Raw genomic sequence first — 24,605 nt, 5'->3', positions numbered from 1 at the left:
GCTACATGCTGGTTATGCAATGTACACTTACTGCAGCTAGAATACAAAATTAAAAGGAATTAATCTAAATATTCTAGTACTAGATCGCCATAGCTGTTTTTATGTCTCTTTTACAAATGGGTAAGAAGTGAGACAGATAGGTTGTTAGTACTGTTTTACACAAAATCAAAGCAAGACTATGAATATGAGTTTCTAATTGACTATATCCCTCTACTTTAAGATACTTATAGAGCTAATTAAATGGGAAGATATGTGTACACATCTATATTAACACAGCTGGGAAAGTGAACATTGAATGAAGTCAGGAAAGTGATTGTTTTGACACCTAGCTAGCAAGTGGTGATTTTTTGTAAATCTAACCTAAGTGTATACAGCAAATTCTGGGAGTTTTGTGTGACCAGCCTTGTATCTGGATGTTGATTCAACTTCAGCCAAGAGCACAGGAGTTTTTATCTGTCCACAAGTTGAGAAATACTCTTTAGGAAGTATATGCAAGTGCAGAAGCAGAAGGAATGAGAAACAAGTTCTGAGAAAGAAAAGCATTTTTATAAGAAAATGTTAGACTTTTAATTTACCAAGAATCTGTTTACCAAGAATTGTATATAAAATTGAAGAAAAAAAGTAGCATCAAATTATTCATGTTGTTTTTCCATTGCACATTTTGCCATAGCAGACACACACTAAACAAAGAAAATAAGGCAGTCTCACTGATTTCTTGAAAATGTGGTAGAAGGAACAGAGCCAACATATCGTTTATATGGGTTTAGCAATGTTTGTACAATATATATATAAAAACATCTGCATAGCCCTAAGCCACCAATTTTCTTTATTTTTACAACTACAAGGGCTTTTAAAAATTTTGGCTACCAAACCGGATTATAAAACATCACTAATTGCAGTGACCTAGCTGACTTACATGGTGCACACATCTTCATCTGCTAATTTTGTTTAAATACAGGCAAGTTGACCAGTCTTCTAAAACACATTTACTGAAGTGACAGCCCACTCTTGTTCTCCCTTCTGTGGCCTGGGGCAAGAGCCATGCTACATGGGCAAAACTGCACACATCTTAGAGCTTGAAAGGAGCATAAGAACTTTCTTCTGATGTCAGCAGGCAGATTTTCTAAAGATCTAGGGCTGCCTCCAACAGTCACCTTGCCTCTTCCAAAGGATGATATGGAATTTGGAAGAATGGTTTGAAGGAGCAACGTCCATGAAGCCTTTTCTGTTGCATGTGTAGCATTGTCACTAGAAATTCATTGTCTGGAAAGAGGCAACAGATGTCTCCATGACTAGCCATGAATGAGTGTGTTGCAGGTTTAGGTTGAATCATTCAACAACTGATTGATTTAAGGACATAACTTTTAATGTGCTTTCCACTAGTATTTTCTGAATTACATTGGTCCCTTGGGTGGAAATCCTAAGGTAATATAGTGATGAAAGCTCATGTAGGTATCTATTATGGGATAGGCAATATAATGCAACATTAAAAATCAGTGCTTAAGTGGTTAGGCACAGAAACAAGAGTAGGATAAAAATTGCAGTGGTATGTAAATGCCACAGAAGTGATTAATAAAATGCTTACTCTCACAAACAAGAAAAGCAAGTTTCAACATTGCACTTATCAGCAGTTCAATCTCCAATTGGTGGGGCCTATGAAAGAAATAATTATTAATATCAGAAGATCTTACTGTAGGACAAACAAACAGTAGTTCCACTTTATCGCAGGATTTTCTTCTAAGGTTTCTGGCTGAACTGTGGGAAATTTCCTTCTTTGCTTCTTACTTCACCCCTGGTTAATGTCCTATCAGTAATGCTATTTCTAGCAGTGTCAGTCATCAGTAGATGAATGAAAATGGATGTCATGTCAGTAGGGAATGGAATGGATGTCATACCAACTCCTGATACAGAAATCTCTTATAATCTCTGAATAGAAATTAGGCATGCTTAGTTTACTATATTCAAATATATGTTACATTGGTCCAGGTCAAATTCAATTTGACTTCAGATTCTGTTTGGGCACAGAGACTGAGATTCGCAGGCAACTGTGGTCCCTCTGTTCTCTTCACCTGTTAAATGCATAGTGAAAAGTGTTGTTTAAATGTTGATAGGTATCTATGGTAGCTGAACTGCTTTGCTTGTGCTAAGCCTTCTCTCTGACCAGATTATTATGAGTTCGGAAATTTATTCCACTCATCAGTCTGATTTCCATCTTCTTGAGATGCACTGTAGAACCTAGAATTCCCCTGCAAATCATTTTCATCTAATAATTCTAATTTCTGACCATAAACAGTTACACTGTATCACCACATGCTGTTATATAACGTTGCTGCATTCTTCTGAAACAGTTCTGCACATATGCTCATATCACACATAATTGGTCTACATTTTAGTTAAATGAACCCTGTTTACCAGCACAAGTTTTGTCCATTTCAGAATGCTGGTGAATGAAGCTCATGATTTGTCAAATTCTGTTTCTCTAAGGATATAAGTAGAATGTAAATATTTTTTTAATACTTATCCTATGGGCAGCTTTTGCTCCACTTGCCAGTTTAGACAAAACTTTAAATGTCAGTTGAATGCTCTTAGTACATCTTTTCATATTGCAGTGTAGCATGAGTTGCTGGAGTTGCAGGGGGAGGAACTGATTGCTTTTAACTATCTCTAGATGCTGTTAGCAGCTTTGGAAAACTTCATAATATGCTCTGCATAGTGTTAGTGTACTGCAAAGGAGAAGAAAAATATGTTGCCTTGTCTTCTGTATAACAAGTAGAACCCATTACAAAACTATGAACTCAGGATATAAAACTGGGAATTAGAATTACTTAGAAAACAAAGCTTGGTGGCCCTCATTTGTCATGGTAATATCATACAGCCCTCCTGGGTTTCATATGAGAGTTGAGCAAGCGTAACCTGTCTTTCCAACTTGTGATTTGCAGGATGAAGAAAAAGGACCTGGCCCCAGAGCTCACACCCACAAACCCTGATCCCTAGATCCTACCTGGTGCAAAACTTTCTTTTGCACATAAACCAGGAAAACCCAATTGTATTATTTTGGAATATATTTAGTGTCCATCCCAGATGTATGCTACATGATGTTGTTCAAGAGACAATTCAGTGATTAGTTATCAGTTGCCAAAAAAAACCTTGAAAAAGCTTCTTATTGTGTCTGAAAAGTGAATGTTCAAATTTATATCCATTCCAGTTAGTGTCTGAGGTATCAAGATGCAAACAAGCCCTTCTCATTCTCCTAGTTCTTTCTTCACAAGTGTCACCATATTCTAGCTAATATTCTAGCTACTATCTTGGATTCTTTTTTTTGTTTTCAAAGGTGTTCTTGTCCTCCAGTTAAATTGACTACCCCTGTGTCCAAGGTATTGGTGTCCAAAACAGGTTTTCAGTCTTGCTACAGAAATGAAACAAAATTACTGTATTTTGTAATCTTTTTACCTAGTTTTCTCTCCTAAGGACTTAGTTCTTCTGGTGCTGGTATACAGAAGAGTGAGATGAGTAAAATTAAAACCAGCTGTATCCCCAGGTTTTCACAATCCCTGCTCTCCATTCCCTCTGAAAGAATGGCTTTCCCCCAGCTCCAAAGGAAATAATTGGACTTCCCATAAATTCCACTTCACTGCCCAGAGAGTCATTCCTGTACTAAAAAAGCCCTCCAGAATGCCAGTAAACAAAACAAATAAACTTCTCTTCATGCAGTTTCTCTCTTGTGTTGAGTGAGCTCTTTTCAAACGTCTTTAGCCACTCACCATCTTCTTTCAGGGCTCACCCAGTGAGACAGTGTTTCTCTAGAACAAAGAATAGGAGGATTTATATGAACAGTTGTCTTTCTTTTCTGGCACTGGTACTAACACCCTTTTGGTCAACACACCCAATGGCACTATGCAACCATAATCAGGTTAGAAAGTGACTGGAGAGTGGAGTTGAGGGCAACTGTGTTATCCCAACAGCTGTGGGGGGTGGGGGGTTGGAAGCAGGAGGCAGGCAAAAAGAACACATTTTTTTCTCGAAAAATGTTTGTAAAAATGCTTCTGTGTTTGACAGTTTCTAAACTGAAAGCTTAATTTAAAGGCCTGGTATACCCTCATATAGCATGTAACTACACATTTCCTCAAGAGAAAACTAAACGATTTTACTGAACTAATAAAATTTCTCTTGGGAATAAAGTGACAAAAAAGTGTTTTACCTCAGGAAACCACAGTTTGGTCTTGGCTGGGTGATGGCCTGAGTTCACAAGGGATTCAGATGTAAACTATAATTTATCCTTTTCTGAATACACCAACTCCATTGGATACATGGATTGAGCTAGAGAGGAGAAAACTTGCAATGGAGAAAGATTAGTTTCATGTAATAAAAAAAAGCAGTTTTCTGGAGGAATAATGCATAGCCTTTTCATCTTAAAGAAGTATGTTTCCTGTATGAAATGAGTATGGGCATATACTTACAGATCTTTATGAAAATACGCAGTGTTGCTGCCCGCTAAGATTGGATGTACTCCTTTACTATACTTAGTAGCCTTATCTGGTTTATACTGCATAAAGTTTACTAGATTCTCCAACACCCCCAAAACTAAGGAAGATTTCAAAATTTGAATTACCTAATATTAATTTTGGTAATGTGAGATCTTCACTGGCATCTTTGTTCCCTGCTCAATACACTTCTCATCAGGCTTCAATGACAACAGCTAAAACTATCTCTTCCTGCATGTAAAGACTGCATGTTCCTTCTGTTTTACATGATGTGTTTCACAAAGTGTTACATGGCTAGGATCCATCAATTTTTTTCATTGAAGAACTGACAATTTACCTCCCACAGACAGGAATGACTCAAGAATGGAAGAAGATTTTTATGGATGTCAGATTTTGTTTTTGATAACATCCTCAGTGTTTACTTAAAGAAATTTATTTAAAGCAATTTGTTTATTTAGTTGTTTTGGTAACTTTCAACTAAAATATGAATTTTGCAGACTTCCTTTTTTAATGTTTTTGTTGTTGCTGTTGAATAAACCTATATCAGTCATTTGCAATGTGAGTCTACCATTATCATTACAATGGCTCCCACATCAGTCCAGGGATAACCCCTGAAATTTTTAGTGATGAGTTCTAACTAAAATGTAGTTGCATGGAAAATTCTGTCCTGTGGTACCATGAGACAGTAAACAACATGGGATATTTTAATTTGCTTGGCTTACATATACATTCTCTGCTTTCACGTGGTAAAGACCCCTTCTTCCTTTGTCAGTGCTTTTAATAAGCTTTTAAAAGTCAGGCACAGCTTACTTTTTTTTTTTACTTTTTTTTTTCTTTTTGTTTTTCAATAACCTGTATATGCTGTATATAGTTATTTTATTTAGAACTTACTCAATCACTACCTAAGCAGCCATACGCAAAGAAACAAAGAGATCGCAAAACATTGTCACCCTATGAGAAAGCCTGAAGCCTCAACATTTTCTCTATGTACTCTGGCTATGTAAAGAATGTATGCTGTTGTCTTCTTATCAAGTTCATATTTGCATTAATTTGGTGTAATGTGATTGAACAGCAAAAAAGCTTTGGCTCAGAAGAGCTTATCCAGCCAAGGAACTCAAGGCTGGCCTTGAGCAGCCCAGTGATCTGCATGCACCCTGACACAAACCCTCACCATGCCTTGCAAACAAGCCAAGCAGAGCTGCAGGCTCCCATTCTCCCTGGAAGAAATGATCAGGACAGCCACAATGACACTCTTTGGGACTTGGAGAACTGTGATTAACACCTTATCTATGTGCTGGGCTGATCCTGCTTTGCATACAGGGCCTGAGCCTGCTGCACTCTCCCAGTGCCCACACATGCAGGTGGTTGCCCTTCCTCCAGGACTCCACTGCTGGCAGGACGTCCCACCACTAGGTCTAGATGAGGGAGTCATCAGACGATTTGCTGCTGTCTGAGCCTGGCTTTCCAGCGACTCATCTTCACCTCAGTTATGCTCCCAATTCCCCAGTTACAGCAATTAAATAAAACTGACCCATAGTGAGGGCAGAAGTTTCAGTTCCTGGGCCGTTCCCTCCATCTGTGGGAGACAGGCATCCTGGGTCAAACACCTCGAGTCTGCGTCACCCTGGGAACCTTTCTGGGTGAGGGGATAAACGCAGCAGACCTGCCTGAATCCTTTCAGCTTTTCTTTATCCCATTGCTAGTCCAGTCTCTAGTGTTTCCAAGCAGGACCCCCATCTTATAAGACAGAAGAGCTGCCTTCACACCACATTTCTAAAAAGCACCCAGGAGAGTGTCGACAGGTATCCAGCCCCTTGATTCTTCCCACCCCAGTGGTGCTGTCCCCTTCCCTCACCTCCTCCCCAGCCCCTCCAGACCCCGCAGCAAGTCCCCACGCATCCCTCCTTACAGCACCACACAGCCCCATGCAGCCCCCAGAACCTCTCCAGCCGCCCTGCAGCCCCTAGAGACCTCCTAAACACCCCCCATCCGCCCCATGGGCAGCAGCCCTTCAGCCCCACACCGGCCCCCGCGTGCGACCACCTCCACCTCCCGGCTCCCCATCCCCTCCATCCCCCGCAGAGCCCCCTCACCGCCCCAAATGGCGGCGGCAAGGGTTAACGGCGGGGCCGGCGGGCACATGAGAGCGCCGGCACGGCCCGGCCGGGCTCCGTGGGGAGCTGCTCGCTGCAGGCGGGGGAGGCGGGAGGTGAGCGCGGCGGGGCGTGCGCGGCCCGGCCGGGCCCCGTCCCGCCTGCCCCCGGCCCCCCGGCGGGGGCTCGCCCCACCGCCGCCGCCGCCGGGAGAGGTTGAGTCGGCAGCTCCCGGCCCCCGCGTCAGAGCCGGGCGGGAGCGTGGGGGGGAAGTTGTTGGGGGAGAAAAAGCAAAACAAACGCGGCGGCGGCGAAGTTACTTGGCCGTTACTCACCGCGCTGACCAGCCCGCCTGCCGCGGACATGAGGGCGCAGCGCCGTCTGGCAGGACGGCACAGCCAGCCAGACAGCCTCCCGGGAGAGACGGGTCATCCCGCGGGTGAATAAGCGGAGATAGGTACCGGTCGGGGGAGGCGGCGGCGGGCGGCGGGCGAGCTTGACCCGCCGGCGGCGCGGAGCAGCGCGGGGGCGGCGGGGCGCGGGGGACGAGGCGAGGACCCGATGCCGAGACCCCCGCGGCGGGGGCTGGTCCGGGGCCGGGCGTCCCGCGGGCAGTGCCCGGCGAGGTGACAGCTCTGCCTCGTCTGAGGGCCTGCGTGCGGCTGGTCACCGCGGCTTCTTGGGCTTCGCGGCTTTCAGCCGTGCCCTCTTCTCCTCAGAGCCCCGATCGGGTTTTGGCCCGGGCTGAGGCTGCTCCAGTTTCAGCGGTGAGGCGTGTGGGTGAGATACGGGTGGTGGTGGGCATTTGATGGGATATCTGCCCGTGGCAGCGCGTGGTGGCGGCAGCGGGGCATCAGGGCAGGCGCCTCTGGCCCTGTGGTTGCTGTCCTTGCCTCCCATGGGGACACCGTCGGTGGCTCCCTGTCTCCTGCTTATGCTCACACCTGCTGCAGCTATCAGCAGCAGTTCCAAAAGCACGCCTCAGACAGTGCTTGCTGCTCCCAGGTTGTGCTGGGTTTCCCTGTCAGCTCGCCTGAAGTTTGTAGCTCACCCTAGTGAGAATAACGCTACTCCTGGAAAGCTCCTGCTGTTCGGCTGTAGCAACCACTTGCAGTGGCACAGCCCTGTCACTCTCAGTCCTAGCGGAGAAAAGTCTGAGGAGATCCTAATTACCAACATAAAAACCTGAGGAGATTTTTCTGGCAGAGCGGTAAAAATTCTGGGTCCCGTCTACACGAGGATATACATCATCCTGTCTACTGATAACGGCTGCTGTTCTGATGGCAGTTGTAGCAGTACTGGTGGCTGCATTCTGTGCTATGTTTGTACAGTCCCTTGCACAAAGGCATTCCTTTCTGTGACTAATCTTCCCAGGAATTATAGTGATGGAAGTAATAAGTAATTAGTGTATTTATTACATGAGCTCTGAGAAACTCAGTTGTGTTTGGAGGCTGGTTGTCTTACAGTGCTGTAGAGGACCTCCTCTTACTTTCACGTGCCTTGCTTATTGATCATTTCAAGAAGGCTTTCTGCTGACAGTGGAGAACCAGAAACCTGGAGACTGTATGACCCTTCCATCATTTTTCTTGGATGACCACCTGGGCTTAACAAAAATGTGGTATCATCAGGGTACTGCAGTTTGGAATCCAGGCCCCTGTGGTAGTCCGAAACTGCAGGTGTCGTGACAAGGACACAAATGACCAAAACAGTGGATGCTAATGTAAGGTACTTACTGTTCTCAGTAGTGCATGGCTTCTGAGATGCAGGCTTGCATGGAGAGTAGGGAAAAGATTCTATAAATTGTGTGGAAACTGTATTTTGTAGCTTCAGTTTTGAAGCCTCATCATCTTCCTTTATTGCAGTTATGGTTCCTGATCTGCGTATTGTTCCAAGCTGAGTTCCAAGCTCTAAGTTTAGTTCTTTTTTCCCTAGTTAAATCTCCTTCCCTTGGAAAGGAAAAGGAAAAGGAAAACCCGTCGTTACCTTTTTTGGTTTCTGAACTGTAGCCAGACACCTGTGCAGAAGGTGTCAAACCAGTACTTCATTTGGTGAGTGTGTGTTTTTTAGAAGACAAGTTGTTAAGCCGGTGGCTGTGGAGCTTCTGTCAGGGTGCGTGCTTTTCACAAGCAGCTGTGATACACGGCAGCTTCCAGGGCCCAGTTTCTGTAGACAAGGGGCGATCAGCAAGGCTGAGGTGGGGCACCCCCTTTCTGGAGCCCTCCTCTGGACCAGTGCCGAGATGGGGTGGGGGGATGCTGGAGAGAGGCCGTCCCTGGTCTTGGTGAGGTGAAGACAGCGCTCGCAGTCCTGCAGTACATGGTCCAGGCGCACGAAGGGGTGATGCCATGTGTCTGCTCTCATGGTAGCTGCTGTGGTGGTGAGGTAAGGGTCTCCAGTGGAAGAGTATGAAGGAGGGACTGCGTGGTGCATTGTCCTTCAGCCTTTTTTGTTAGTGCTTGATACTTTGATAGTGCTTGATACCTGATGTGCAAAGTGCCCGTGTCTGATAAACACCACCTAATCAAACTGTGAAAGTATCTCCTGAGCTAGATTAATTACAGCTTCTTAAACTGATGTCTGCAGTGGGCTAATTCAGCACTTACTGAAACTGAACGGCGTATTACCTCTTACTTCAGTGGGTTGAGTGATAAACCAGCACTTTTCAAAGCTGCACTGTAAGAGCAGACTATATGGCATACTGTGCTGCAGGCAAAGGCTTGTGAATTCATCTTTTGTTTTCCTTTCTGAAGGATTAGTACTCACATTTTCCAGAGATTCAGCTTGAATTTAAATTTTACTACATGGTTTTCTGCAAGTGAATTTATGAATCATTGTTATGGATTTTGAGTAACTGTGTTGTCATGCTGTTATTGATAGATGCAGAGTCATAGAGCTTTGAGTAATGTCAGTTTACAAAAAGAGACTTCAGAAGCAGTGGACCTAAATGTATTTCCTTTGACATCAGAGCGAGTAGGAAAGGGCACTGTGATGTCTCATTGATGGAGAGAAATATTTCATTGAAAGGTGGCAAGTGCTTGTACAGTGCTCTGGTACAGCAAAAGAATTTGTCTGGCACAACTGTTCAGTCTCAGGATAGTATTCTTTTCTTTGGTATTTTTGTGTTCTTAATTTATTATATGTAAGTTTCAACCCTTTACAGAATTTCTAAGGGTAAAGTAAATAAACAACAGTATCCGATGCAATATTCCTACAACTTCTAAAATCACTATGGTTAGAAGTTTATCATGTCTTTTTACTTTTTTAAGTGTCTAAAATTGGGAGCTCTTTATGATGTAAACGTCATCTAGACTTTTAGAATTTAATTACCATCTGATTGGCTTTTAGTTACATATGCTTCAGTGCAGTTTAGCCACTCTGACTTTGATATAAGAATGTCATTTTGATGGAAGCTGATACTAAACAAATCAGATTAATGAAAGGGCACTTGTGAACAAGTAAATAATACTAAAAGTACAACAAAATAATAATTCAAAAAAGATGAGAAAAGTAATACTCTCCAAGGTGCTTTAATGTTTTAAAGAAAGAAAGTGCCAATTTTCATGTTAATGTAATGTTACACATCTTCATGATGGAATCAGAGAGATAAATTGGCAAAGAAATCATAGAGAAATTACTTAACTTGTTTCTGCTTTCATCCATAAAAAGAATAAAGGTTGTTTAGTGTGCACTTTCAGGTCTTTTGGTTCAAAATATATCTTTACTGGCCTTAAGAAAGAAATTACAGGCCCAGAGGCCTTTTCTTCAAGTGTGAAAAAACCAGCAGTATTCAGTGATAAAAGTGAGGCAAAGACAGTATGGAACAGTGTTACTCATTGTAAAATACAGTTACTGTAGGAGAAGAACAGTAAGGAGACCAACCAGCTTTGACCTGGATTTTGCCTGAGCTGGTTGGTCTGTGTAAACTGTGTGTACTTCTTTGATTAAACTGAAGACGCTTGTACTGAGTAAAGCTAATGCGTTTGTCATGTGTAATCTTTTCTTGATTATACAAGTACTTTTCACAGACAGGGATTACAGACCAGAATGATTGTTATCTGTAGCCGATTTATAGTGCCATGGTATATAGCCTTACCAGCAAAACAACTGCCTTTGTTTGTGTATCCTTTTCTAAGGAACTAGTCACCTGTGTTAAGACAAGGTACATTCTGCTTTTAAAACAAACTGAGGATTTAAGAACATTCAGCTCTGCCTGTCCTTGGTTGAATTGCAAAGAATGATTTGTGCTTCAGCAAGGCATGACAATAAATAATATTTCTTTTAAATGGTGTTCTTTACAATTTTTATTCCCATAATATAGAAACATAACAATAAAAATAGTATTTTAAACACATCTTTTGTGACCAACCCAGTGTGGTTAGAGCATCCCTCTCTTACTAATGTCAGTCATAATATTGTTCTTGTCTTTGAAGGTAATGTGCTTAGACCTTTCATTGTTAGTGAGTTTAAACTATAGCGTGTGTATATGAATATCTATGCATGTGTATCTGTACAGTCACTTAGATGGCTTTTACTCTAGTCTGGAGGTGTGATATGAATGCAGTTTTGCAAAATAGGCATATTTGATGGTTTTTTTTTGTTTTTTTTTTTTGGCAGTTCACAGAGGGAGAAAATTGGGACATAGTAATCCAAGAGTTAAGCCTGAAGGTTCTACACAAACTTCGATCATGAATATACTGATCGTAACTTTACTAGCTTCAATGCTGAAAACCTCATGTGCTGAAGATAAAAGTTATAGTTCAATGTTTTGCTGCAGCAAGGTCATAATACTTAACTAAAACCTTACTGTATACATGAATGAAGACCATAATTGGAGCTGAATTTCAGTTTTATTTCTGTCAATTTGGATGTCTGAACAAGTCAATTAGGCACAGAGTCCATGACTGAAAGAGCTACTTAAACATGTGCTTAATGTTAAACACACAAACCTAGTGATGAAAGTTGGGCATATGCTGTTCAGCAGAGCTATGGCTGAAATTTCCCCATCTGTGTGATACCTTAGCCTAGTGATTTACACTGACAAGTGCAGCTTTTGTCTACAAAATCTTTTTTATATCAGGTAATGTTTAGATCTAGTTGATTCTGCTGTGGCATAGGTCACGTCTGAGATGATCACTCAAAACCTTTACCGGTCTTTTCTTCTAAGATTGAAGTAACAGGAAAACTTAAGTGACAAAAGTGTCTTTGTGGAAAGTCAGAGTTCCAAAATTATTGTCATAATCAAAAGACGACCATGAAAATTTGCCACTGTATGATGATATCTAAGTTACGGCATATCTGTAGGTTTACAGTGGGCATCCACTTTTGTAGTTACATTCACAAATACTGTTGCGCTGTGCTTTCTTGTAATAGTTTTCTACAGTGAAGCCCCACCAGTGTTGGAAGGTCCAAAGAGGCATTTCTGTGGTTTTGTTTTTTCCTCTCCTTTTTGTTGTGTGTACATCCTTTAGGATGTGAACTGGCATCTCTTTCCTGTTTTGTCTGCATTGGCATAGTGCTGCCCTGCTGTGTTTGCTTTCAGCTCTATTTTAATTAATAGACTGAGGAGGTGGCAGGAAAAGGGGAGATATCCCTGTTCATCCTAAAAACGATGCCCTATCAGAGAGTCTTTTCACTCCTGGCTGCATTCTTTCAGTTGCTCAGCATTCACTTCATTTCATGGCTGGTTTAGCTAATGCGAAGGCAGCTGACCTTATTGCAAACTTCAGCTTTTGAAGGGGCAGGTTCTCTCCACATTGGAGCTGTGAGTCATTGCTTGGTTTTGTTCTCTCTCCCTGACAGGCCATGTAGCACTTGTACGTGGTTGCTTGTAACCGGTGATGTCACCAAGTTAACAGCCACAGGCAGACCTGTATTTTATGCGTTATTTACTAAAACATAAATTATTTTTATTTATATATTTATTTATTTATTTTTAACAGGTGTAATACACAATGGATTACTTACTGACTTTGGATTGATATCAGTCATAGCTGTGGGTCTGTAAAAACACGCTTTGATTTCATTAACTGCTTAAAAATGAATGGGAGGTCATGCAGTATGAGCCATCGGTCAACAGGTATTTCTCATGGACCTGGGATGATCAGTGGACAGCAGATCCCACCTATCAGAGTTCATGCAGGAACTCCCTGCGTATCTTCAGATAGCAGCAGCCCAAGCCCAGCTATCGGAAACTTTTCTGCCAGCCTACATTTAAAGATGCCCCTAGGAGGAGGGGTAGCTCCTCAGAGCAACATCATTGACAGTACCATTCACCTTCCCGCTCTGAGTCCCAGACGACAAGTGGTTACAAATGGGAAGCCTTTATTTGAAGTCCTGCAGCCGCCAGAACTGCCAGCCCCACAATCCTTAAAGCCAAAACAGCAAGAATTTGGAAACACGTTCTCACCGTGCACAGGTAAAGGTAAAACTCCTTTTTATATTGCTTTTAGTAATGGCATTTCTTCTCCAGTATCACATAGCTAGATGGTATTGGTTTCAGTAAATCCATTCTCTTCTTTACGACTATTTTACTACAACAGAGGAGATACTGAAACAGAATGTTTTGCTATTTTCAACTAAAGTAATTAATCACTTGATTTTTTTCCAAGGGCTTTATAATTTACAGCAGTTGCTCATACTCCTGGAGCTGTCCTAAGATTCCTTATAAACAGTGTGGTCTGACTTTGCTTTCCTAACCTAACTCAACAAATCCAGATAGTTGTTTTGTGCTCTGTAGAGCCAGAATTTTGTGAGTGCTATCAGAAATATTCCATCTTGGATGTATGAGTACAGCTTTCCATTGGTGACTAACAGCTGCTTACCGATGAAAGCAGCAATGTAGTCATAGTTTTTAGAGTGCTTAGGCAGGGCAAGCTGTAAAGCACCTTGGAGCGTGTCTCAACCTTAGATTTTCAATTCAATTTCTGGAACCACTGTGTGTGCTGTGGAAAATAATGATGCATAGCTCTTACAAGATTTGGATGCAGATCCTTTTTGGGTAAGTGGTTGTGCATCAGAGATTATTCAGAATTATATCAGATTATATCAGAAATTACTTGATTGTCTGCTCTTCGGTCTATGAAGTTAGAAGAGAACTTTAGGTTTCAGTATTTATTGATTCTGGCCAAGCTAAAATCAGGACACTACTTTTGAGGAATTTTGGTATGTAGACCTGAGGATTTAATGGATAGAAAGGAATTAAATGTTTTAAAATACCAGGAAAAGTTTGGTTTTATATCTAAGTGCAAGTACAGAAAAGGAGACAGATTTCTTGTTTTGTTCCAAGTCTGTTGCTTCTCTCGGTTTTCCTTTTTCCTTCATTACTCTGCTTAGAAAATTTAGTAAGTCCAACCCTCTTCAGCAAGGCATGCAGGCTTGAAGCCACCAGTATTTCAGAACAAGTTGAAAGTTAACTGCATGCTTGAGTGCTCTGCTGAGTCAGGCCTGTAGTAATGCATATACATATTCATTGGGTGATCTCTGAGATTGATCGTCTGTTGCTTGCTTTGCTGTTGGTGGTGGGTGTTATTTACACTATCTAGCTTCAACCTTCTGCTATTGGCAACAAGGAGAGGCGGGCTCCTCACATGAAGAGCTCTGGAGGAAAGTTTTTCTCTGTCACTACAGGTAGAGTTTGGTTCCTGCTCTGTTCAAAATTATTTACTTAAATATAATAGATCCATTCAGGGATCTCTAAAACAATGTATGTAGCAGCTGCTCTGCCAGCTGTATGTCTTCCAGAGAGCATCACATGGTGAAGAGAGGGTCACCTAGTTTATTGTCCTTGGCATCTGGGGATTTGGATCTGCTCTGCCTGACCATGGTGTTCCTGTCTGTCATTTCCATCTTTGTTCCTTGGCCCACTCACCTACTGTGTATGTAAAGCAGTCTTCAATTTTGAATCACAGCAAACAGTGATTCTGGTGGAAGAGCTGGCATCAGGGAAGCGTATGTATAAACAGTGCTCGTTAGACATTTTGGAACCAAGTAACTGGGAAGGCAACAGACTGTGACAATTGCAAAATAAATGAAGAACGTAAGGGAAGACATTAGGAGATAAAGAACATGGACGACACTAACATATACACATGCTTGTCTTTCCAAAAGCATGCTTTGGATATTTATTCTGTAATCAGGCAATATAGGATGGCTAGTGAATGGCCACAGAGCCCTTTACTGTATCCTCTTGTCTACCTTCTTTCTTTTCAGTGCCTTTTCCTTCATCAAGCAGATGTTAAAGTATTTAACTTGTAAAATCAGTTTATCCCATGTGAGAATATGTTGTAGTTTGATTTTTGAGAATTTATAGAATAGTAGGAACTCTACAAAGTGCAAGAAGATAAGTTACCATGGAAGAAGATACTATGGGCTTCAGGTACCATGGACTTCGGATTCTGTTTCTATTGATTGGGATTAGTAATTCCTCCTGCTTTTATGTTCTTTTTATTAACAGGCCTGCTTAGGAAGTTAAAGGTTATGTGTGCTGGGAACATATATACCATAGAAGAACTAAGTCTCATACGCTTAGCTGCATCCACATAATTTTCTAAGACACTGATACGCTGCATAAAGTTTATAAATAAGACTATAAACCTCTAAAACTATTTATGTAACTTATGCCCGTGCAAGTCTTTTTTTGTCCTTTACTAGTGGCTGGTACATAGAGGGCAATGTTTTTTGATAGGTATTTATTTTAGTTAAAGTTTTTTCTCAGGAAGACAAGTTTTCCTTTTACAGTTGTCTTGGTATCAGTATAGAGGTTTGCACTATTCAGAGATGGGTTTTTTGTTTTTCTTTTTTAACTTTAAAATATATGGACTAATAAAAGCACTAAGATACACCAAGAAAATGACTTTTTGATGTTGGCAAATAGCTTTCCTGCTCTCTTTCAATAATGGATAAACCATTTTTAAAAAGATCGTGAGCTTCAGTTTGGGGTAAAGGAAAGAACAGAATATTGTGTGCAACTATGTGCCTTGTTTTCTATGGAGTTTTTTTTGACAGGAGATGGTGCTGAGTGTAGAAAGAGAACAGTAATAATGTACAGTAAGTGCAACATGCTCTCGGCAACATGCTGAGAATCTTTTATTTGCATGAAGACTATCTTTATCTTGTATAAGGATGCAAAGCTTCGAGAGAAAAGGATTTTTAGAAAGGTTGCCACCTCAAGTCACATTAACAGAAACTGTTACACTTCTGTGCATGACAAGAACCTAAAGCACACTGTGTTTTCTCACTGTGGAGAAAAAAAGCAAGTCTTGACAGGCACTTGTGTAGGTCTCTGACTTCAACTGCTTTACTTCCTGTGTGGTACTGAATGTATGATGTGCTTTCTAGTACTGTTTTGTGTGTCCAAAAAAGAAAATAGTATAATGGTGGATTTTTTTTTCAGTACAGAAAAATGTGAGAGTAGGTTGTTTTTGTTGCTAAGAATGTACACTTTTGTCTTCCCAAATTAGATATTTTCACATAGAAATTAGGTGCAAACTGCAAGCATAACAGTACACATATTTGACGTTGGAAATCTACAGTGTCTCATTACATTTGGTATGTCTATTTGACCACTTTTCGTGAATAATTACTTCCACACATTATAGGTTTACTCAGACTTTGAAAGCAGATCTCTATTGACACTAGCTGCTATGGTGAAAAAGAATTGGAGAGACATCAGGTAAAAATGAGCAGAAACGTTTGAGAACAGCAAAGGAAGACAGAAGACTGAAATGTGGTCAGCATTTGTCTTCAGCTTCTCTTTTCAATGAAGAAGATCTTTTGAGAGGTCCTGTAATGAAAAACTATACCAAAAAAATCTAGCTTTCTACTGCATGGTTCTGTTAATAATGTAAATTTGAAAAGAAAGTCTAATCTTCAAGTGGTTCACATTAGAACTGCCCTTTAGATGTAATGATGCCCAGGCAATGTTATTTATTCAAAGATGTATTACTTAGCTTATCTGCTCTGAATACACATATCTGAGTAGTATTTCATCTTCTAGAAAATCTAGTAGCTGTTCTTATTGCTTGTCTTTTTCACTCATCTGTATGGACAACAATTCTGTGAGCATGAGCTGGAGGATGTTCAGGCACATCCTGAGTGCTGTCGTGTCTAACATACTAATAAAAATCTCAAATCTTTTGGAAAATAACACATATTTTCTGACTGCCAACATGTTCAACACCTGTACCTGCTTTCTCTTAGTCTGTGAATGAAATTGTATGTTTTTGAACTCCATCAAGAGGTATTAAAAACAAACACATTGCTACTGATTTAGGTAGTTACTGGAGTTGGCTGCTCAAAAGGAAAGCTTATGTTTTTTCCTCAGCATTACCTAGTAGGGTCCACTGGGGACAGAGGAGGGTCGGGTCCTGGGGGAGCTGGATCCTTGGTCTGAAACACTGTGATCATACATAGATATTTATGGAAGCTTATTTGAGGCTTAGTAGTATATTTTCCTGTCATGTTAGGCAATACACTGCAGTCTTAAAGCTACACAAATCTGCCTGATAGAGAATTTCCATTGTGGTAGGAATTCTCCAATGAGGTGCTTACTGTTCATGGAGGTGGTGTAGCTGCTCCACCTTCAGCCAGTGTTCCCATAACCTGGTGGAGAGGTCCCACAAGGACACAGGAAGTGGGGTGGCAGCATGTCATCATGGCTTTTGGTCTTCTTTCTTTATATGTTTGTGGTTTGACCTGTTATATCTGGCAAGACTTTCTAGAAATTACAAGCAGCTCTCAGACATGGCAGCCATAGCAACCCCCTTGTGCCCCTTTCTCTCTGGCAGCAGATGATGCTTCATGCATAATCCAAGCCTTGGAAGTCAGTCTGGCCTTTTGTTCCACTCTGGTTGCTCTACCAAAACTGTTTTGTACTCAGTGTGTGGGTATGTGACTGAGGCTGTGTTATAGCTGTGAAGAGTTGACATGAAAATACTTGAGATGGGGCATGAGGAAGATAATCTGGACATATGCAGGTAAAAGAAAACGCTTACTGGCATTTAAAGAAACTAGCCATTAAATAAACTTACACAGATATATATTGATCCCTTTTGCTGTACATTTTATGGCCATTATAAAGACAGTTGTCATCTTCCATTTCTGTGATTTCTACAAAGTTGTGTTTGCCTTTAGATGAAAAATCTTTGTGTATTTTATTTCCTATTATGGTTTTCTTGCAAATGCAACTACAATTTTTTTTCCTGGTAAAATGTCTGATAAGATAGAATTCATGTTTCCTATACAGGATCATTAGGACTCTTCCTTAACCTAGAAATATTGACAGACATGTTAAATCTTGTGGCTGTTTTTTTGTTTTGATATTTCATTTTGTTTTTAATCATGTGTGTGGTTTTGTTGTTGTTGTTGGGGGGGCGGGGGTGCTCTTTATTTGTATTTTGTTTGGTTGGATTTTTTTTTTGTCTTCTGTGAGGAGAACCAGCTCCAGCGCTTCTAAGCTGTGTGAGAACTGTGAACTTGGTCAGGAAGGATTATTTGTCTCCAGTGGCCAAGAGAGCCTTGTTTCACTTTTGAACAGTAACCACACAGGTCTGTCAGGCTTGTTATGTGCAGAAGTGTTAATCAGTAAGCAGCTTGAGCCACACTTGAAATCTCTTCTACATACTTATTTTGCTCTCTAGTACTGTTTTTTATGTGTCAGTTGGCGCAGTCTGAAAACAAGTTGTTCATCAGTATTCTGTGCAGTTCCTTGTGCAGAAAGCTTGACTCAGGCCTTATTTTCTTTTTCAGCTGTTTTCTTTAATCAACTTTCAGCAGTTTTTAAGCCTATTTATTGACAATGTTTAGGTACAGCAAGGTGTTTAAGTGATAATGATCTTAGCTGTATCCAGCATGACAGATTTTCCAGCTTTGCATATACTTCAGTTGCCTTGACATGCTTGAAAAGGAACACAAGACCCATCAAGGCAAGGAAATCATTAATTGCAGCTCTGGTGATCGTTGGGGAGAACCATTCTTGAGCCAACAGGGATGGGTCTTGATGGATTCTTCTGTCCTGACCAGGAATTTTCAAAATGGCATAGATGAAGATGTGAGAGTCTTCAAGTTTAATTCATGAATTAGTTCTAGGGGTGGGATGAAGAGACTGATTGCAATTCTGCTTGTGTTTGAGGAGGTTCTCTGTGGATCTTGGCATGCCTTTATAGGATATACAAGAGGTTTATTTCATTTTAATGTAAAAGATGGTGCATAGATTGCTATAGCAAGACATACCTTTGGAGTGGTTGTTGCAGATTAATTTGTTTTATTTTTCCATCTCTCATGTTTCAGCCATGGCTTAACTCCTGAACACAAATGGTATTCGGGCAATTTACAGTGACTTTGACGCTGTACTTTTAGAGTCTCTATCTTAACCATTCAAAACCTTTTTTTTAAGAAGAAAATACTGAAGAAAATGAAAATAGTGATATCAAAATGCATATTGGACGATGTATTATAAAGGCCTGAGGCAACTTACAAAAATTCCCTGGAGAGTGTTAGGCTTAATGCCAGAAGGGATCAACTTTACACAGGAACTGTAAAATCCCTGAAGAGTATTAGGCATATTGCCAACACTTACCCATTCTGTGTTAAGAGTTTAATGTAACTACTCTTCTACTTTTATCCAGTGCTTTGTGGGCTTGGACAGTATGCTTTAAAGTGAATTGCAGCTATCTAAAATACAACGAAAAATATAGTGAAAGGGTACACTAAGGGTTAGGTCACATATTAAAATTTTCTTAGACAAAATATTATTCTTTCAAACTGGGACAAGCCAACTGAAGGTGATGGACTGTATTTATCATCAGCTTTATGACACCTGCTTTCACTGTAACAGCTTGCTGTTCTTAATAGCATCCAAGAGTCTCTCCAGCTGGAAGGCTACAAAGAAAGCAGGGGCAAGCTGGATGGGGAAGGCTACACTGAACTTGCAACTTCTGGTGGAGATCTCAGTATGCCTTTGATATAAATTGCATGTCCTGAGAAAAATTCCCAATGGACAAAATCAGACGGCACCTACCTTCTTGAGAGGGTGACTCTTTGAGGAACATAGCATCTCCTTTCCTCTCTCCTTCATTTGGTCCTCACTGCTGCACACCTATTTGATGCTGGTGAACGGGAAACATGTGGATTGCCTGCTTTGTTTTAACTGCTCTCTCCTACCCCTCTAACCCAGGAAACAATGTAAAGAGAAGCTGCTCTTCTGACATCTGTTCTGTACCTAAAGTGCAAAAATAGACTTCTTTTTACTTTTAGCGTTTTCACACAGTTGTAAACATTGGAATGATATAATTTTTTTCTGAGAATAACAGTGGGAGTAGTTGTCCACTCTGATGAGGTTCTTTTATTCTCTGTTTTACTTATTGCTGGTGTTTCTGCATCCAAGTTTGATAATTAGTTCTGCCTCAGAGTTCAACAGAGCTAGGGAAAGTAGTATGACTTTTTGAAAGTCCATGTTGACATGTTTGAACTTTGTCTTAGCTTGCACAATAAACTGTCTTAAAGTGTATCTGACCTGTTTCTCACTGGGTTATAAATAGCATGCACATTCTCCTTTGTCTGCATTTCTGCACCACCTATCACTTCCAGGGTAAAATTCACCTCAGGCCAGTGAGCTGCTTGCAGGGATTGCATGTGACTTTCTACTTGAGTTACTGGATCATGCCCTTCACTGTGAAATGTAAGAGTGTAGGTCATCCTTTCATCAGACTTCAGATGCCAGCTCAATATGTATTGGGTGCAACAGATGGGACATGGCAAGGAATGCTGAGATCCTGATGTGAAAACATGGCTCAGTTGATGTTATTGTCAAAACCTGGCATTTGCATAAGCATGCCAGATTTTATTTTATTTTTTTCTGGTCTCTGCTGCAGTACTTGTTGCTGGAGCTTCTTGGACTGTTGTGTGCCATTTTAGCTTCATGTCCTGCTATTCCCCCTCTCCCCTTTTGTCTCTTTTCTCTTTTTGGATTCCCAGTGATGGCCATGTTAGCCCAGTGACAGACACAACCACTACTGCATCCTCTGGCATTATTGGAATGCAAGTCACGATGGCAGGGATGAAAATATAACACATTGTGATGGGTGTGATATAAATGTCTAAAGTGAATAAGTACTTCAGGGCATTATTCTCTCTGAAACCAACAAAACATCTTTAAATGTGCTAGAGAGTGTAAGACACCAGAGCAAATATACTGCCATGACATGCCTGGTGCAGTCTTTTGTACAGAATTGGTATGAACCACAGCAGTCAAATGTGGTTTTCATCTTTTATTTCCCATGGCAAACTTGTTGGGTAAACAGAATGATGGCAAAATAGTAACTATTGACTGTCACCAGCAAAACTGTTGATTGATGGTAATGTGGTATAAGTTCTGTATTTCAGCACAGAACTCAGAACTCCTCAGTTCTAGGAGGTAGGAGTGGTTGTGGTGGAGTGTTACAGGGCCACATTTGCTGCTGCAGCTAATTAACTGTTAAACTATTTGTAGGTGTTGGAAGTCAATTCCATAATCCCTCCAAGATGGGAAAGGGGCATAGGGAACTGCCTTCACAGATGATGAAAGGCAGAAGGACCTGGGGCAGGAGCAGTGAATGAGGTATTTCCTTCTTCAAGCCGTTTCCCTCAGTCTTGTGGTACAGAGTCCAGCTGAGACTTAGGAAAAAACACTTGATTAGACAATATTCTCCACTTGCCTCTGTAAATGGATGAATTAGAACTTTTCCTTGTGTTAAAAATCTCAGTTTGTCAAAGTTTTATATGGTCAGTTTTACAGATGCAGGACAGTTGATAAAATCAGTGTTTTAAGCTGCTTTCCCCAGGGTATAGAGCAAAACATATCCCTAAGTAGTCTAAGCATTTGACACATTAATAGGATGAAACGGAATACGGTTATTTTTTGGTACTGCTGTCTTTTCACAAAAAATGGATTTTTAAAGCCTTTTTGACAAGATGATCAGAGCGAGGAATTTCTTTCTGGAGTAATCATCCTGTTTTGTGGTTGAAACTCCTCTCATGAAGTTTATTGTCTCCATTCAACTCCTCTCATGAATTTTATTGTCTGCTCAGGAAGAACCAGTTAGGACATTACCAAATGCTTTGCTAATCTGGTGTCTTAAACTTTCTTTTTCTGTTGTGGGTGCATATTATTTAGATTTGAAAGAACGAATGATAGCTCTGCAGTAGGTTTCTTCTAACAGGATATTTTAAATAGCATACATTGGCAGTCGTTGCAGCTTGTTATCCTACTTGTTCTATAACAAGGCTGTAAATTTTCATACATTACATTTCTAGAGACTGACCTTCAGGAGAAATTGGGTTGATTGATTAAATAGTTAGTGAAATGCTTCTGAAATAATGGAAGATATTTGTATGTTTAATTGGTTACTCTGACTTGCAACAGGCTTCATTGATGTAGTTCTGTGCTTTTGAGCTTGCTCTCTTCCTCTGTCTATGTCCAAAAACATCCCTAAATGGTTGCAGTGAAGTTTTCTGAAGGAAGCTAGTTTTCAGATAAAATCCATTCTCATGCAAACATATAGCTGTTTGCATGCAAACGATATATGTATCAGCATGTGATTGATTAAAATTTCATATATGGGCATAAATTTAGCAATTGCATGTGTTGTTTCCAACACAAACCCGTGTTTGTATACATGACCGGTTTTTTGTTCTTTGTTTTGTTTTTGGTTGGTTGTTTTTTATATTATTTTTTTCCCCTTTTGGAAGCACACAACATGAGTTCTGTAAAATTTCACCTTAAAATTGGACAGCTTCTTTGGGACTCTGCATGGGCAACTGAAAGTAGAAGAGGGCTGGTGCATGTAAGAAGAGCATACCATCAGTCAGTTACTGTAGCTTTGGCTTTCTTGACAATAGCAAATATTTGTTGTGAAAAAATGTACAGGTATGTCTAATACTGATACTGGTAAGTGACTTCTATATCTGTCTGGTATAGATCTGCTAATCATTATCTTCCTGTATAAGAGGTTTCAAATGATAATGAGATTCTGTCTACAATGCATTGTTAAGCTTTAATAAGCTAAGACATCTCTTGAGGTTTGTCAATTTAACCATGACTCTGACATTTTGTATGAGGATGACACTGAGCTGGGAGGACAGGAGAAGAGACATGACTTCCCTAGTTATTGTTATCATAAAAAAAAAACAGCTACTGCATCACATTATCATTGTAAAATCCCTGAAAAGGGAACAGGTTGCCCAGAGAATTTGTGGATGCCCCATTCCTGGAGGTGTTCAAGGCCAGGCTGGATGGGGCTTTGAGCAACCTGGTCTAGTGGATCGCATCCCTGTCCATGGCAGGGGGATTGGAACTACATGGTCTTTAAGATCTCTTTCAACCTGAGCCATTCACTGATTTTGTGATTTTATGAAAGCATTTTGGCATGACAGATAGCCCTCCAGGTGTTCATACAGTGGGTGGCTAGTGTCCTGGAAGACAGATATCCCAGGGCATGCATCTCCTATTGGCACTCACAGTGGGTGATTTTCTGCTAGAGAGAAGAGCTGGTGTCCTGGCTGGCCCATGGTAGCTGTGTGCACCAATGAGGAAACTTCAGCTTTCCTTCCTGAACTTTCCCCTTGGAAATGTACCCCAAAACCACATGAATCTAGATCTCTAAAAGGATACCAAATCTTGCTTCAGCAAAATCCCTGTTGGAATCAGTGGTGGTTTTGTCCAATTCAGAACTTCATGTTTGTTCTGCAGTAAAGGGATTTCTTTGCACATTGATGTGACTCCTGTCTTCATGGTCAGCATTATTTTCAGACCTTCACTCTTCTCGGATGGCAGATCAATAGGGAAAAATGTTATTTTCTTTCCTTTATGTTCAGGAAAGGCTGCTTTGACTGATGTTGCCTTATTACTATTAATTTTTGAATCAAATAAAGCCTTAACAATAAGGATTTTATTGGAGATGAATATGAAGAAGAAAGGATATTTAAACAATGATGGATGGATGCCGTACTTTATAAGTACATACGCTTTTCATTTCCACCTCCTTGTAGTGTCTGCCTCTTTTTTCTTTAAAAAAAGGCATTGGAAGGGCTTGACCATTGTTACACGATCTGTATTTCATCTTCAGGACAATGACCTCCCCCAGACTGAAATTTGTCCCCCGGTCATGAAACTGTACTAGGGGTCTCCAGCACAGCTCACAGTGGGATAATACTCTTTCAGTGCAGTCTCATGGAACCAGTGTTGTTTCATCTGCAGGAGAATTCATCCTCTTCTGCTTTTAGAAAAGCTTGGGGTGATTCCTGCCTTGAATGAGGGAAAAATCCTATACAGAATCTAGATGAGCAGAATTAATACATGGCATTAAGGCTTCCTCCCAGAAATGTTTAACAGTAGATTAAAACTTTCAGTGTGGCAAAAAGACCCTGTCAAGCTTGCAAGTTGGAAATGACTAGCTTTAAATTCTTTTTTCCCCAAAATTTTTCTTTGCCTTTTTTTTTTTTTTTAAGTAGTTCAAGATAATGATCAAAATGTAAATGATTAAATTTAGCAGATGTAATTTTCTGAGTCTGTTGCCCATAAGTGTTATAGCTCTTCTGAATAGTACCATCAAGGACCATCATCTCAATGCAACATCTGATTCAGTACCTCTGGTGGTTAATGGAGATAACAACTGTTAATGTCAGTGATGGAGAATGCTGGCTGGGCATTATACAGTAGATATGCCAAGACTTTTTTTTTTTTTAAGTTTTCCAAATCAGCCATTTTAAAAATCAGGGCAACAACTAGAGTTAACTTATTAAAATGAGAAAAGTGGGACTAAGAAAGTGAGAAAAGAGAAGAGGAGAAATCAAAATGTTTATGCGTAACTCCCACAAGGTCTCACACGGACTCCTTGCTTGAAACCAGTGTAGAGGCTTGGGTGGGGCAGCAAGCCCTGCCCAGCCTGCTCCGGTCCTTTGCAAAGCCTTTGTCTCCATCTCCCCTGAGATGTGGCTGTCCATCCACCTGCTGTTTCTCCACAGCTCCATCCTGGCACCCTGCCGCACCCTACAGTCT

At 40.8% G+C, this 24,605-nt stretch overlaps 1 protein-coding gene and 1 long non-coding RNA gene across 15 annotated transcripts in view; one reads left to right on the top strand and one right to left on the bottom strand.

Moving 5' to 3' along the window:
• Nucleotides 1–211: 211 nt before the first annotated feature.
• On the bottom strand, nucleotides 212–6,665 carry LOC118257641 (uncharacterized). 5 transcript variants are annotated; one of them, XR_007709210.1, is made up of 6 exons: nucleotides 6,575–6,665; nucleotides 6,013–6,117; nucleotides 4,199–4,332; nucleotides 3,762–3,800; nucleotides 1,586–1,653; nucleotides 212–1,263 (listed from the first exon to the last, which is right to left on the bottom strand). It is a non-coding gene; the product is annotated as an uncharacterized LOC118257641 (long non-coding RNA). The 5 variants fall into 5 exon arrangements; XR_007709211.1 differs by lacking the exon at nucleotides 6,575–6,665 and having other exon boundaries at nucleotides 1,586–2,723; nucleotides 6,013–6,308; XR_004781658.2 differs by lacking the exon at nucleotides 6,575–6,665 and having other exon boundaries at nucleotides 6,013–6,308.
• A 121-nt stretch (nucleotides 6,666–6,786) lies between these two features.
• GLIS3 (GLIS family zinc finger 3) overlaps nucleotides 6,787–24,605 on the top strand; it is a 206,337-nt gene continuing 188,518 nt past the window's right edge. For 2 of the 10 annotated variants that reach the window (XM_050716144.1, XM_050716143.1), the window contains exons 1-2: nucleotides 6,873–7,031; nucleotides 12,514–12,995. In XM_050716144.1, coding sequence (XP_050572101.1) covers nucleotides 12,611–12,995 — 385 coding nt within the window. In that variant the 5' untranslated portion in view covers nucleotides 6,873–7,031; nucleotides 12,514–12,610. Of the gene's footprint in view, nucleotides 7,032–7,269; nucleotides 7,342–12,513; nucleotides 12,996–24,605 lie in introns of those variants that run through there. The other 8 variants (XM_035565807.1, XM_035565809.1, XM_035565804.2 and 5 more) reach the window with 8 other exon arrangements.

The sequence above is a fragment of the Cygnus atratus genome, chromosome Z (genome assembly GCF_013377495.2).
Source record: "Cygnus atratus isolate AKBS03 ecotype Queensland, Australia chromosome Z, CAtr_DNAZoo_HiC_assembly, whole genome shotgun sequence".
In the NCBI taxonomy this organism is placed as follows: Eukaryota; Metazoa; Chordata; class Aves; order Anseriformes; family Anatidae; genus Cygnus; species Cygnus atratus.
This window is presented reverse-complemented; position numbering and strand designations above follow the sequence as displayed.